General features: G+C 41.8%; 1 protein-coding gene across 4 annotated transcripts in view; it reads right to left on the bottom strand.

The window, feature by feature from the left end:
• Positions 1 to 1355: 1355 nt before the first annotated feature.
• The window catches only part of GLRB (glycine receptor beta), a 28059-nt gene continuing 13779 nt past the window's right edge, over positions 1356 to 15635 (bottom strand). The window contains exons 4-11 of one of the 4 annotated variants that reach the window (XR_014223239.1): positions 15059 to 15126; positions 14663 to 14892; positions 13783 to 13865; positions 12666 to 12806; positions 8282 to 8434; positions 8025 to 8130; positions 6359 to 6474; positions 5555 to 5687 (exon numbers count right to left, since the gene is read on the bottom strand). Coding sequence is in view for 1 of the 4 variants with exons in the window: in XM_082237241.1 (XP_082093367.1) it covers positions 1931 to 2227; positions 5395 to 5687; positions 8282 to 8434; positions 12666 to 12806; positions 13783 to 13865; positions 14663 to 14892; positions 15059 to 15126 (1265 nt within the window). In the remaining 3 variants the exon portion in view is untranslated. The other 3 variants (XM_082237241.1, XR_014223238.1, XR_014223240.1) reach the window with 3 other exon arrangements.

The raw sequence follows: 15635 nt of genomic DNA, 5'->3' as shown, positions 1-15635 counted from the left end.
TTCAGATACACAAACCCCATTTCTTTGCTCTTCACTATGGCAGTCTCGGCTGGATAAATTTCATCTCCGTTGTGTGATAGCTATTTCTTTATTTGGTTGGGTGAAATTACAGACCTCAAGAAGACAGTGCAAGTCAAAGCTTTCTTCCAAGCAGTGTCTCACTTGCTCTCGTTACCAAACTTAGGTGTGGAGATTTGATGTGAGGAAAACAATGTGGGCTGTTTGTTTTATGGCGATTTTAATTGCTAGGATCTTACCGCAGAAAGATATTTTTGTGGATTTGGGGGTTAGGATAGGGCTCTTGCATTCCAGATTATATGGTTGGAAGCAACACTAAATAGGGACATTAAAACTGTATGCTAAACTTTGAGATTATAGGCTGTAATCCATGACAGATGGCTAGGGCCGAGCACTGGATTTGGCTGAACCCCAAAGCCTAAACTGAACTGGGTGATGAGAAGGGATCTGGGCTTTTCCTGAGTCGTGGACAGCCCTGGATTGCTCTAGGTTGCGCTGGGTGTCCCAATCGATCCAGGACTGTCAGTGGGAAGCAAAGGAAGAAAGTCCAACCCGTTGCAGACCAGGGACACAGGGTTTTTCCTGTGATCAACTTCAAGGTAGGGGAGCAAATTAGAAAATGCCCACCCACCCACATCATCACAAGAGAACACTGGATGTTGCCCATATAACCCTCCTGTGGGTCTCGAGCCTTTGTCCCAGGAAGACTGCAAGTGCTATCTGCAGGTATCCTTCTCAGGTGTGGCTGCCGTGTTGTGCATCTTCTACTTGCAAGTGTTGTGCTTAGGCTGCAAGGAGCCTAAGGGGATTCAAGCCCTTACCTGAGAGATGCCTGTCAGCTGCAGGGCAGCATGTTGCCATCTTGCTTATTGTGTGTATGGTGACAGAGGGTTTTGTGCTGGGGGGGGGGCTGTATCTCTATCACTGTGAGTTCCTTGGCTACCTCTGGGTGTAAATAACCTGTAGGTGTCATCTCTGACACAGTATGTGATTGGTGGTGCTGGCAGCATTTCCACAGATGCTGTATCTGAATTTTTTTATACTATTTTTGTACGTTCTGGTTCCGTACTTGATCCTTCCCTTCCCAGGCTGAGCATCTAATAGAAACAGCAGCATTCTACTAGTGTAGTAGCTGCAAGTCTCCATCCCCGGTGTAATGAGTATGTAGGACTTCACTGTAAATGAACTTATAGATAGGACAGAACTCTTTAGCCCTGGGCTTCTTCAAAGTCTGTTGCACTGAGCCAGTCTCCATCCACTATGTCTGGCAGCACGCTAGGCTCATGCTGAAACACATGGTGCAATTTTAAATAAATGATCTGATTTTGCAAAACTAGTAATTCTCTGATCTTTATTTTTCCACATAGACAAGATCAGCTTAAGATATACTTGGCCCACTTACAAAGTCTACATGATTTGAATTACAACATCAGCTTGTTCTTCCACAGTGCCATTTAACTTTATACAAGAACAAGATGGGTCTTGGCTTTGAGAGTCATAAGGAGAACTTTTAAATACTACATATACTAGAATATTGATCTTACTGGTAATCAGCGTGCACATCGGTTTCATTATCAGAAACACTTTGACTCTTGGTTATGTTCATAGGGAGTGTTGTCCAGCTTCAATAATGTAGTATGCGTTGTCCTTCGTATATTCCTAAAGCAGGATGTACGCTGTACATTTATATACAACAGTTGGTTCAAGCACAGACATTGCGGTGTCATGCTTTCATTCAAAACCAGGATGCCCCTTTCTCTCCCCACCCCCCAATTACAGTCACATAGGGCATCTAATATGCAATATATTGCTTTGCAAATGCAAAATAATTGTTGCAGACCGGCCTTCATGATGGAATGGAATGGCATATATTGCACACACTTCTTTATTCCTCCAAAAATAAAAAGGTCTATCATAAATATACGGACCAATATATGACGTTGAAGAAAAGGAAGCAAAATGGAAACAGCGCCCTTGCATACAGATCGATCCGCTTGGCGGCTGATGGGATGACAGGCTTGGGGGGAGGGGGCTTCTTGTTGTTCTTTGCCTGAGACTTCCCAAGCCCACTGTTCACTTCGATGGGCTTCCCGTAACAGTCATAGTTTGACAGTTCAAAATCCCTTGGCAAGCTTCCAACAATACTGAAATCATTGGATCTCAGGTCAGATTTCGAAGTACAAACTTTTTTGCATCGGGTCTCCCCAACCTAGGGAAACAAACAAACAGCATTTTGGAAGCCATGAATTACTCTAGTGTTTCAATAGCAAGCACACAACCACATTAGCTAACCTATTCTATATGGGTTGAGCTGCAACTTGAGACTCATGACTAAGGCTGCAGTGCTAACCCCACTTACCTGGGAGTAAACCCCCTGAATTCTTCTGAGTAGATGTGGTTAGGACTGCACTGTAATTTTAGATGGGCCCCTAAATCGACTGGACTCTGCAGCTATTCCAGTTGTTCCTTTGCTCTGTTAATTACATGCAAGTATCAGATTTGTATCAGAAGCAAGGGACAGGAGATTTCTCGTTAGAGGTTTTAAAAGATACACAAGCAATATACATATTTCTCTTTTAGGAGTGATTGCCTACATTTTCATCACCTTCAGAAATATATTCATCACATGCATGATGCCAAAGTCATTATTTTAAGCCAATGCATATTTATTAGATGGGAGCGCAGTATCTTTAAACGGGCAGGATGAAAATGTGATATTTCAAAACTTGAGGGACTGGGGAACCCAAAGCAAGAATCAACTTCCCTACAAGGAAAGACTGGAATATTTGGGCCTTAAAAAAGCACACCCTCTCACATTAATTTTTCACGTTATCTTCAGAAATAGTGAGAGAAAAATGAATGTATGCCTTTAAAGGAAGTGTTAAAAGGGACCTTCTTTGAAACAACCATAGAATCAGGTAATTCATAGAACTGGAAGGGACCATCAGGATCATCTAGTCCAAGTCCCTGCGCTGCAGGAATCTTTCACCCAACATGGGGCTTGAACCCACAACTCTGAGTCTTATGCTCTACTGACAGAGCTAGCACTGTCATACGTATGTTCAAAAGCACAAACTGAAAACGGATAGAGCTGTGGGATCAACTGGAAGAGACCACAGTGGCAACATATGAATGGACAGCTTATAGACACAGACTTTCTTTGGATAAGTACAATGATATTTTGAATGGGTTTACACAGAATATATTAGGTTATTGAAAAGTATATGTATATTAGGATAATGAGAATATGCATTTCTGTATATTAATGAATGGCAAGTATTGTTTCTTTTTTCAATCTCAGCCACTTTTTCTTGCTTTCTTTTTTCTCATTCTATCTTCTTATAAATGAAACATTATTGATAATTTTTTTGTTTTTAAAAAAACAAACACTGGAAGAGACCACAATAATTTCATACAATTTTAACTAAGGGACTCCTTTCACTGATTGGCACAGGAGCACGGTATGTGTGAATTCTCAAATTGAACTGAACTATTAAGCGCCCACCCCCCACTGCTTCACTAAGAAACATAGCCTACTACATATGTGCAAAAAGAATTTGTTACAAATGATGATGATGCCGCAAAGAGTCACTAGAGGGTGCAAGATGGTAATTTGTTTCTTGGTAGGCAGGTTCTGGCACCAGGGAACAAACTCTGCTGTGTTTTCCTACTGTTCAGAGGGGAAGCTAAGCTGCACATTTCCCCATGACTGTCAGCTGGAATTAAGCAATAGCAATGCATCTATGCATCTTCTGCATAATTGATCTAGTTTTGCGCAATCATTCTGATGCTCAACTGTAGCCACGAAAATACCGTCTGAGTTAATTGATGAGACAATAAATGCATTCTGTTATGCAGCTCCATCACTGGCCCTGGAGGTCCATTTAATCTGGAGGGACGGAGGCAGGAGCACACACACACAATCTCTCTCTCTCTCTCTCTCTCTCTCTCTCACACACACACACACATATACAACTAGCCTTACTTAATATAGGCACACAGACCTCTCACACACTGTCCTGACACTGTCACACATTTTTTGCTCTCTCTAACCTGGCGCACCCTGCATGTGTGTCTCACACACCAAAGGTAAGGGTTAGGATGGGGAAAGAGTAAAGCTGGAGGGTGTGAGAGAGAGCATTTCTGTGCTCCATGGTGAGAAAGGATGCTCTCCTTTGCTTCCTCTGTTATGAGACTGCAGCAATTCAGCCTGATCTTTTATTTCCCTTCTCTTCCCTCCCCCTCCCCTTTTATGAAGATCACCCACTCTGAGACCCCACAGCTAATTCTCCCCTGGCCTCCTTGCTGGCCAAGTAGGACCAGCTAGCCCTGGGGATTATCTAATTGATTTTTGATTTTTATTCATGGTTTTTATACTGTATTTTATGCTGCTTTTATAATTAAGTGTTTTAAAGTGTTTTAAATTTGTTGTTAGCAGCCTTGAGTCCGGTTTTTGAACTGGGAAGGGCGGGGTATAAATAAAAAATGTATTATTATTATTATTATTATTATTATTATTATTATTATTAGTGCCTCTTGGTGAGAAAGGCAAGTGCAGCTGTAATTACCCTCCCCATTCCCAAGGAATTGCAATTTCGTTCCTTTTTTTAAAGGGTTAATCAATTATGTCCATGGAACAGGATCACAGCATTTAACACAAGGCATGACATTTTGTCTTATGATGGACAGCAATAGAAAATTTCCTGAGGTCAAAGACTTGATTCATTTAAAGAGCTAAAAGACTAATCCAACTTATGGCTAAAGCATCTTCCTAGTACAAGGTGTGGTGGTGGTCCTTCGAGAATACCTAATACTACATTATACTGCCACGGCAATGTTGTGCAGCCTCTAAGAAAACAGGGCTGTTCTGAATGGCACCCCTTAGGATTTGATGCAAAGGACCACGGTTGCACATCTCTTGTTCTCAGGGCCCTCCCATGACATTTTGGAACAGCAAATGATGCCTCTCCCCACAAGCCATGGCACATATTACCCTAAGGCTAGTCAAGAAAATCCCACAAGTGCTTTTCCCCCTCCCTTGCAGTAAAAATAAAACAATAAATCGGATACCTAACCAATTGCTGCCATGACACCCCAAATCAGCTCCCTGAGGCAGGTAACTCCCTCTGGCTAAAGGCAGGGACAAGTCTGGGTTTTTTTTACCCTTCTTTGTGTGCCTACTTCAGAAGCTCTTTCAGCAAGCATCTTAAACTTTCAAAAATGCTTCCCCGCAGCATCACAATCAAATACAATGAACTGCTTAGGCAAAAACCCTCCAATCGAGCATCTACACAGCATTGCCCCCTATGCTTAAAAAAACAAACAACCGAAAATTGAGCAAGCTAGCGAAAGTAAAGACACAATAAGGGCACTTACCTGTAAAGTGCTGATGTGCACAGGGGTGCCTGTGCCATTCACAGTATTCTTCTTAGCGGCATTTCCGCCTTTCCCTTCTGCTTGCTCTGCTTTGGCCATTTTGGCTTTTTCAACTTCGATTCGCTTTGGGTTGTTCAGCATAACCTGAACCACGGCATACTCAACCAGCGAAGCAAACCCAAAGAGAAGGCAGGCAATCAGCCACACGTCTAAGGCCTTCACATAAGACACTTTGGGGAGTTCGGCAGCAAGCGTGGTACATTCTGAGGCCAAGCTGAGCACTGAAAAGATACCTAAAGTGGAGTGGGAAAGATCCAAGAATGTAATAGAAGCTTTCCTGCCCTACTAGCCCTTTTCCCTCTTTGCTGCCTCTTCCCATGTTTATGCTGCCGGTTCCTAAAGGATGACATTTCCTAAAAAGGAACAGGACTTGCTGATGCACCACATATGCTTTGCAGGAGATGAAAATGAATGTACAAGGTGAATTATGGATTCCAGTGCATGCACTGATCACATAATAATTCTGAACACATATATAAGCAATGATGGCTACAAACGGTTTTTATTGTTGCTAACTGCTCTATTTATCTTGGCACAACTATGTCTTTCCCCCTTATCAGTGCTAGTTCCTACCACCAATCAAATGGTGTTTTAGATGTCACAAAATGATGGAGTAATATTGAAACCGAGTGCCTTGACTGGTGGCTGTCTCTGCTCCTGAGTTTCCCTGCAGGGAATGTAGCAATCAAAGTGGTTGTCTATATGGGTACTAATTTTATACATCTCAAAACAGTCTGAAGCGTCCATCCTGTTGTTATGTTGCTACTTTGAAAAATGTGTGTTGAATTTAACAACTCTCTACCTTTGACAGCAAAGAGCCAAGGATATTCATCTTTGCAGAGCTACATTCTATAGTCCTTCAAATACCTTGTACTTCACAGCCATTTAAAGTTTGAAAACTAACCTCAGTCAATGGATTTCAGATTTTAGAAAAAGAGTTCAGCTTGTCCTTTCATTGCATTGTTCAACAGGGCAGCGGAGGTCACTGTGGCCTGCTGCTACTTTCCATTTGCCTTGAATCTGAGGGTGAAAAGTTCAGCCTCAGAGAGATGGAAAAGAATAAGATCTTACTCTATTTCAAAGGAAATGTGTAATCTGGCTGAAGGGGGTGGAAGAAAGATTTCTATCAAGTAGCCACTTTGCTCTGAAACCAACAGTATTATGGCTTCAGAAAATGTCAGAGAAGGGCTTCTGAACATGTTGGAATTTGAAGGCTCTGGGGCCTAGCCAACAGGAGGACAACAGGTTGTATAGACCATAGGCTGGGTGAGAGACCACAGACCAGGTGGGAAAATGCGCCCCACCAGACCTCTCTATCTAGCGCTTGCAACTCTCCCCCCCCCTTGGCCACACCCCTTGCCAGCCCTCCTTCATGCCACAATTCAGAGTTTTTGCTTGCTTGGAATGCTTCACCCTCTTTTGCCTCTGGCATGTGGTCTAAAAAGGATTCCCTACTGCGGGAAGCAGTGGAAGACAGGCGTGCCCGACGTGCTCTGGTCCATGGGGTCATGAAGAGTCGGACACAACTAAACGACTAAACAACAACAACTTTTGATTTAGAGGAGCCTGTCCTGTCCTCGTTCTTATGCAGAGAGAACTAAATACAGTGACACGCCATCTTCCCTCCTGCTAAAGTGACTTAGGACCACCCCACAAACTGAATAAATGTGGGGGCCCCTTTCAGTGAGGACTGTACCTGTGCAGCCTTTTCCCTTTGGCTGGTGACAGCTTGTCTTGTCTCACTTTTCTATTTGCAAGGTTCATAGTTAAGTCTGAAACTTATTTGTGCGATACCATCAGCACTACCATCTTCAAGTTTCCTTGAAGGGGGCAACAGCATCACGTGGTATCTTTGGAAAAGTGCTAGGGCCTCAGGGCCCACCAACACAGATGCATGCTCAGGGCAGCTTAAGCTTACTTTTTTTGGGGAAAGGGTAGTCTGGGAACTGGTGTTCAAAGGACTGCTGGGTGCAGACTATTTCCAACTCCTCCAGTGCCCTGGATGTGGCATCACTCTTGAAACAATTGAACATCAAGGTCATTTTAGGAAATGAACATGGCAGCCACTAGGATGCTTAAAGAGCCGCTATTGCTGTCTACCTCATGGCTATTTTGGTACTTGGCACTTGTGGTACAACATCTGACAGCTGCTTAGAGCCACCATTACTCACTTTCCACCATTAGGTAAGCTTGAGGGGCACTGCGGGTGCATACTAGAATTCACTAGGGCCCATTGAGAAACCAGCTTACACTAAACCCAGGCTAGTGCTTGGATGGCTCCTAAGTTGGTTTGCTGGGGGGTGCCCTCAAACCTATTGGTGATGAAACAAAAATAGGAATCCAAGTTCTCTGGGCTGTTGCTGAAATGCTCACTTGAGAGTGAGACTCACTCTCAGCCGAAATCCACAGATGAAATTGGGTATCATAGCATTTCATCATCCCACGTTCCATATGTTCAACAAATGTTGGTGAAGCCCCATATACTCCCCCTGGCTAAGGTTTAAAGATCCAGGTTCTGTTATTCTACCCCTGCACCCCAAAGCTGATAATGCTTCTGAAGTTCTACTCACAGTTGCACTCATACACGCCGCAGTGGTGATTTAGTGAGCAGAGACAGGAGCAACCTGTTTATAGGCTACAGATCTTGTCTTTTAAAAAGTGGAGACATGTATGGGACTGAAAAAGAGAAGATTGGGATGAGAGTGAAGAGCATGCCATGAGAGTTGAGTTGCCTCCAGTAATCCAATGAAATCTGCTACTGAAGCAACCACAGAACAGACATTGGGTGACACTGGGTGGTTCTGACAGCAGATGAAACTCAGGTTACCCAGAGGCACTCTTGCAGCACTTGCATCAGGATTGATCCAAAACGAGAGCCACGACAGGACGACAATGAGCAGCGTGGGAGCATAAACGCCCATCATGTAAAAGCCAACTTGTCTTCTTAAAGTGAAGATCACTTCTACACAGGTGTAGTAACCTTTGGAGAAAGAATAGACACGTTTAGGTATCCATGTTTCTAGAAGCCCCTGGTCTCAGATACGGATGCTTTAAAATCACCCAGCCCCCTGCTCCACATTTTGTGGGTTCTTCATATGATTTCAAAGGAAGCTGTCCTGAACTTTGAGCTTGCCCTAATTCAGGTTTAAATACTTTGTGGGTGGGGGGAGATTGAACAAAGAAAATATCTGCTTTCAGCAGCACTGTGTCAGTTGACAGGAGAAAAATAAAAGCAAGAAGAAGGCTTGGTGAATGTAAGAGGTTTCTCACACTCACATATGTGCACATATACATACAGCATCCTCCTCTGCCTATAGTGACAAAAAGGGCAGGTCTGTTTCCATAAGAGGATTACATCTTCTTGTATATAAAACATAAGCAGATATTATGCCATAGCCAATATGGCAGTATTCCACTTCCTATTTTTTGTGGGAAATGAAACCTATGTAATGAAATTTCATTGTGTGACAGTGCAAATCTCCTCTTGTAAAATACAAAAATGATGTTTGGATGAATTTTCTCAATGATTTTGAGTGACACATGAGTGCAGAGCTTCAGACACAGGACTGACCACTCTCTAGCCAACCTCTTTACACAACAAATCTAAGTACGAACATTCATAATAAAACATAAAGTTTGCTGCTAATCATTTAAAAAGTCCAGGACAAAATACAACTAAATAAAACATGAAGAGCAAAATTGTCTAATTAATGTATTGAACATGTACTGGTTATTTGATCCTCTCCTCTTTTATGATCTTCAGCTAGTGGAATGCTTTCTATGCCATTTATAAACGGATTCCACAGATTGTCAAATTCTTATTTCATTTTCCATACTATATATGACTTTTATGTGTTCAGCTGTTTGTGTTAGGTCAGAAATTCACTCCTGCTCTGACTAAAAGCCCTTATATTATATTACAATAGAAAGCATAACATTCCTAGTCACCGAGATGAACAATGTAAATTTCACATTAAGGGAGGCCAGCTGGCAGTTTCATTATAATAATAATTCAATAGTCAAAACTGAACACAAGAGATATCTTGAAACTTCCTAATTGTGCTGTTTCTATCCATGTTTGCTCCCACACACTAACAGTGCAATCCTAACTCCTATCCCCTGTTGAGGGTGGCGTTTATGAAGCAGTGACACCACAGTGGTCACAGAAGGTGGAGGAGGGCCAGGGCAATCAGGGCCAATCCCAGCACCAAGCTGGTGCAACAATTGGGTTTGGATGAGGCCACAGCAGGTGATGGCTACAAGACTGGCTCAGTATCCCTTTGTCTCAGCCCTGCCCTTGTAACAGCAGAGCCAAGCAAAGTGACTGCAACAACTCAATCCAACTCTCCTCTCTGCCTGGCATAGAAACTTGCTGGATTGCTCTTTAGCATACGTTTAGTAGTGTTAAGTGCTACCAGGATTCCAATTCCTCTAAAAGTAAGCACATAACTGGGAGAACAATTAATCCCCATGCTGTAGCTGCCAATACACACATTGCATCTCAGTTTTGCAGAATTACAATCTGATTCAAAATCCAGTCAAAGAATATGCAGCTGTACAAACCAGCCTGGGGCAACAACGAGAGTTAGTTTGGTAGCTGGGCTTTGGCAATCACTGCTTAATAGAGAAATGAAATGAAATAGGGAAGAAACAGTGATATAACTGAATAAAATATATGATGCCATTTGTTTCTGAATGCAATTACCTTGTAATTGGATTATGTTCTCCTACAATCTTCAGGATATGATGAGATACTGCCCCATAAAATGGCGGCAGACTACGAATTTCTTCTTCTTGCTACTACAGTTAGACCCACACACAAAAATCTAGCATTTGTACTGAAGCCATTAACTAATTTTGAATCTATGAAATTAATTAATTAATGGACTGATGTCAGGCAAAAATAAAGCTCTAATGCAAATGAGTCAGCAATCCACCCCCTCCACTGATCACTTTGATGAGGGTCTGATTATTTCCCCCTCTTACATACCTCATCATAATGCTCCCATGCTGATTATAGTGTCAACTAGTATGACTCACTAGGCTAATCATCTAGTAATTACCAAGGCCAGTTAGTACAATCATAGTTAGCAAGAAATATCTGCAGCTACCTAGCGGCAATCTGCATAAACCAGGTATCAAAGATCAGGTTTCAGGAACTAAGGTTTAATGCAGTAGCTTCAGTGGTGAAACCAGTCCTTTTTTTCAGGGGGTACTCTATGGTACGCAATATCAGCACCTCTCTTCATTGTTGTTAAAAAGTGTGGTACAACTTCATAATGAGTACTAATCTGTTCACCTGTTCACGTAATAAGCTTGGCTTGTTAACCACTTAACAGACCTAGTATTTGGTTGAACATCAAGCCATCAGAAGTATTAGAGTAGAAGAGCCAGTATCTGAAAATACATGTCATTAAGTACAAAGGATACCTAGACAGCTTACAAAAGTCATGGCATTTCCAACACTACCCATCTCATGAGCAACTGCTGGGTCACTTGACAGATGGAAGCCCTGCCAAAACTGCTTCCAGGAACCAACAATTACATCATAAGGTACATGGATGAAACAAGTTGTAACTGTTGGTACATCGTGCATGTAATTTCAGACATCTAACCTGACTGACTTTGTTGGAATTTACTCCCTTTCTGACCTCTCCAAAATAGGATAATGGAGACCATTAATTCCATCACAAGGTATATGGCACCACCAGGGTAGAAATTATTTTTTGCATCATAAAATATCCATTCTGACTCTTCTTTCTATATGGGGCCAATCCCAAATCAGACCATTTAATATAGTCCAGGCCATTAAGCCCAAGGTCTAAAATTATCTGGCTACATCACCAAGAGCTCTACTTGGAATGCATCGCTTGAACAAACCCTATTTTAGTGCACTTGCTGAATTTCAGATCAGGCAACCCCCTCAAGCAAATGTTACAGGTCTGTTGCTGCTTAGGCTCTAGCTCCATGTTTTAGGACAGTCAGTGAAAAACCTATTCTTCTGACAGACCCAGTGAATTAAGTAGCTCAGTCCCCCTCTCCTTGGAGTTCTTGCCTATATGGTTAATTTTCTTCAGTGTAACAAGGAACAGAGCAATCCCATCCCCAGATCTGTTGACTGGAGGAGGCTAGGACTGAGCAGAGGTGCCTCTCCACTGGTGCTGGCAGGAAGGGTCATGTCCTCTGGAGAGGTTGTCCAAACCTGCAAGTTCCACTGGCATAGAGCTGATTCCACCAGTTGTTGGTGGTGTCAGGTTTCATATGTGTGGTAGAAGCAGTCTTGGATCTGCTACAGCCAAAGCCCCTCTGTTTCCCCACAACTGGGCCCCTTACTTGTACCAGCCTGAAGATCGCCTGAGTAATTTGCCCACCTTTGGTTTCAATGAGAAGGAGGGAGGAAGAATGCTGGGGGAGAAAATTGAAAATGCACCACTTTTCACTCTGGTTGGGCTCTGGAAGTGGTGAATCATCAACTGCTTCACTCACATCCAGAGTAATTGACATATTATATTTCTGTTTACGGTTTCTGGCACCATTCAGAAATATAGGTGCATTTTCTCATACATGTTCTATCTCACAAATAAGCATACCATTCATAGGGTTGAGTGCTATCTATATCCTGCATCAGGGTAGACAATGTGGTGCTCTCAAGATGTTGTTGGATTCCAACTTCCATCTGCCCCAGTCAACACAGCAAATAGTCAAGGGTGATAGGAACTGTAGACCAGCAACATCTAAAGGGTACAATATTGGCTGCTGCTGTTCTCCCTGGATAGCCCATTAGAAATATCAAGATATTTTGAATGATAAGACAGATATTGGGACTGCATAAACTGCTGCAAAACAAAACATGACTTCCCCTCCATTCTGATATCTTAATTTAGTGAGAGCATTTCCCCCAATCAATTTGTGGTTAATATGTCAATGATCTTCTAAACATTAATCCAAACAATTTTATTTTATAAGTCAGAATTTGACAGATTATCGCCAACCAATGTCCAAAGTCCATTTCAGGGGCCTAATCCAGCCTGCTGGTCCCTGTGGCAGTTTATTTCCTGGGGTGCAATCCTAAAAAAGCTCAACAACTTTGGTCTTTGGTTGGCCCTTCACTTCATCAAATCTGGCCCTCTTTGAAAAGTTTGGACACCACTGCTATAGGTGATCAGAGTCTGATCATGCCATGAAATTCATCAATGTTCAATAGTACATACCAGTTCCTTTGTAGTATTTGGTGCAGTTGCCATATTCAATATCTTCTTTCCTAATGTCAAATTGTGGCAAAGCAATTTTCTCCAGTTGAACAGGATCACCAGATTGCCAGATAAATCGTAAATCATCGGTAGTGTAACCAACTAGGTGTTTGGGAAAAAAGGATTAAGAGACAAAAATAACAAATGCAATAGCCAAATTATATTCCTTCATAGCAGGGGGTTGGGCTAGATGTCCCTTGTTGTCCCTTCCACCTCTACAATTCTCAATCATACTGTGCCCTAGATTATTTGGCAGCCTCATTACTTCATGGGTATTCTTTATGCTGGTCTTATTTCACTGCTGCTGAAACATCTTCCCTGATTTCCGGTTTGTTTTCAGACACAATTCAGCATGCCATTATTTGACTCGAGAAGCCCTATATGGGTCTGGTTTCAGGCTATCTGAAGGACCACCTTTTCTTTGAAGAACCTTTCATTTGGTTAAGACTGTCCTCTGAAACTATGCTGCAGGTGCCTCCTTCAAAGTTGAGTTATGTCTCTACAGAGGATTGGGCTTTCTCCCTTTTGATATCCAGCCTGTGAATCTTTTCCCCATGCAACCCCATTGCTACCCCACCCCACCCCAATCCAGGCAAGGAGCAGGGAGGTAGGTCCACAGGTCTTTCCTCCCTATCACATACATTACTTTGGCATGGTTCCACCCACCCACATCACCCTTCCTGTGATACAGAATCCCTGAAGTTGATAAGCATCCCTGCTAAAACTACGCCATGATCCTAACAGCATTTGACAGATATAAATTTCAGTGAAAACCAGTTGGGCTTCCAAGCAAATTATTTTAAGATCAGGCCTATGGAGCACAATTATATGTACTTTAACTCAGACATAACTCCCACTGAGTTCAGTGGGACTTATTCCCAGGTACTTTGATGCATAGGATCAAAGTACCACAGCTATGGGTTGAATTATAAAAGACAGAGACCAATGAACATGATTTTTTGAAACCATTGTACAAGTCCACATTCAAACAGCATTGTGCACTGTGTATCCTTTCTTCAGTTTATATAGGCACAACAGGAAGCGGTAGCTATTTTTATGCACAATCTGATTTACATACAGCTCTCCAACTGCATCTTGCAACGCTGTGTATCCATAGGAAACAAGGCCAAGTCCAACGGGCAGGAAAGCGTAACGGATAATCTGGAAATATAAACCGAAAGCTTGTGAGCAATTCAAAGCAACCTTCAAGTTAAAAGGGGAGGTGGTGGCTGTTGTTTGCTTTCATGTTAGCAAACGTAGCAGATCAGTATGCAATGTATTCATATAAAGATGCACTTATTTTTCTACTCTAGGGGAGTTTCATTGCAACATTTTCAGCACGTAGGAAACACATGCTTCATTACAGCATACAGCACAGAGACATGATCAAGCTCTCGTGGATTTATCTGTATAGTGTCCATGTGGAGTTGTGAATGTGAGAAATTGTCAGTGGAAGAGAATGATCCCTGTGCTTGTCTTATTCTTATGTTACACTGAATATAGGTATAAGCTGTCTCTACATTGTATGAAGGATTTGATGTTTTCTACAGTTCAGCTATTGTGTATGCAAGTATACAGACTACACTCATTCAACGTTATAAAGCTGCATGAATGTATAGCTCAATTATTTGCACACACAGGTACTCATTGTACACTTGTTGAATGCAACATGTGAACACCCTTCTAACTTCCCAAATCCAGAGGTTTATGTCCTCAGAAAGACTGCAGAGAGCCATACCATTTCAGATCAACAGCCATTCTAACTCACAATTTTCAAGCAAGCATTCAGGCTGACTGACCATATAGTAGCTCCACTTTATTTCTCAAAATTATCGTGTACTTCTTAATTTTATTTATTTATTTTTTAAAATCCCAAATCTGTGCCTCAGTTAATCAAGCAGTGACTTTCATTTGCTCAAAGTCTATAATAAAACTTTGCAGTTTAAAAGAAAAAGTACCTCATGCTGACCAGTACGTCTCCATTACGGAATATAAAGAGAAGAATGTTTTCTTGTGTGACGTCATGGAAGTTGGCATTTTTTTCATTTGCAAAGAACAGATCTGGCTTCCACAGACATTTAAACATGGTGGGATCTACAGTTAAAGAGTCAGACCCCTTCCAGTCAGTGGGCAGTTTAAGTCGAGGGTCATTCCATTTTTGTCTTAGGAAGATATTCACTCTGTAGTCCTATTGGAAACGTATTATAGAATGCATCAGACAGGCAAGAAAATGGCAACATACGAAGCCTAAATCTAGAATCATGTCTACACACTCTATTTTGGTTTCATGGAAAGTAGACTATAAATTATGTTAATAAACCCACAAGCAGATATCCAAGAAACAGCAGCCTTACCATAGTTGTCTCTTGTATTGATCCAAAACTGTTAATGAAAATGTTGACTGCTACATCAACTGGAATTCCTAAAAGAGAGAGAGAGAGAATAAGTCTCATAGTTTTCAAAAATAAAAATAAACACTCTCTTCCCCACATTTAAAAAACCTTTATAACAAAAAGAATTGGGATAGTTCTGTTTCAAGACTCATGCAGTGGGTAGGGAGGCTGAGGAACTGGGAGAGAAAAAAGGATAGAGATATATTAATAGGGCTGCCAAAGTTGTTGAGCAATGTAGTGCTACTCAGAACAGACCCACTGAAATTAATGGACATCACTAACTTAGGCCTATAAATTTGAATTGGCCAACTTGAAATATAGCTTAGTTGGATACAACCCCAGATGTACATGTAACAGCAAGGCAATAATCCCTGGTAAAGTAGCACATTTCAAATTTCACAACAGCATTAGGGAAATAAAAAAACATTTTTCAAATAGTGAAGCCAAAAAAAATGGGTCACCTGATGTCACTGTGACATCATGTGATTGACAGGTGGGTATCACCACCCCCATGTCACAATCTGGCTCGGTAAGAGGA

This window comes from Podarcis vaucheri, assembly GCF_965113315.1.
Source record: "Podarcis vaucheri genome assembly, chromosome: 9".
NCBI classification, from domain to species: Eukaryota; Metazoa; Chordata; class Lepidosauria; order Squamata; family Lacertidae; genus Podarcis; species Podarcis vaucheri.
Note: the sequence above shows the minus strand (reverse complement) of the source record. Positions and strands in the feature narration are given on the sequence as shown.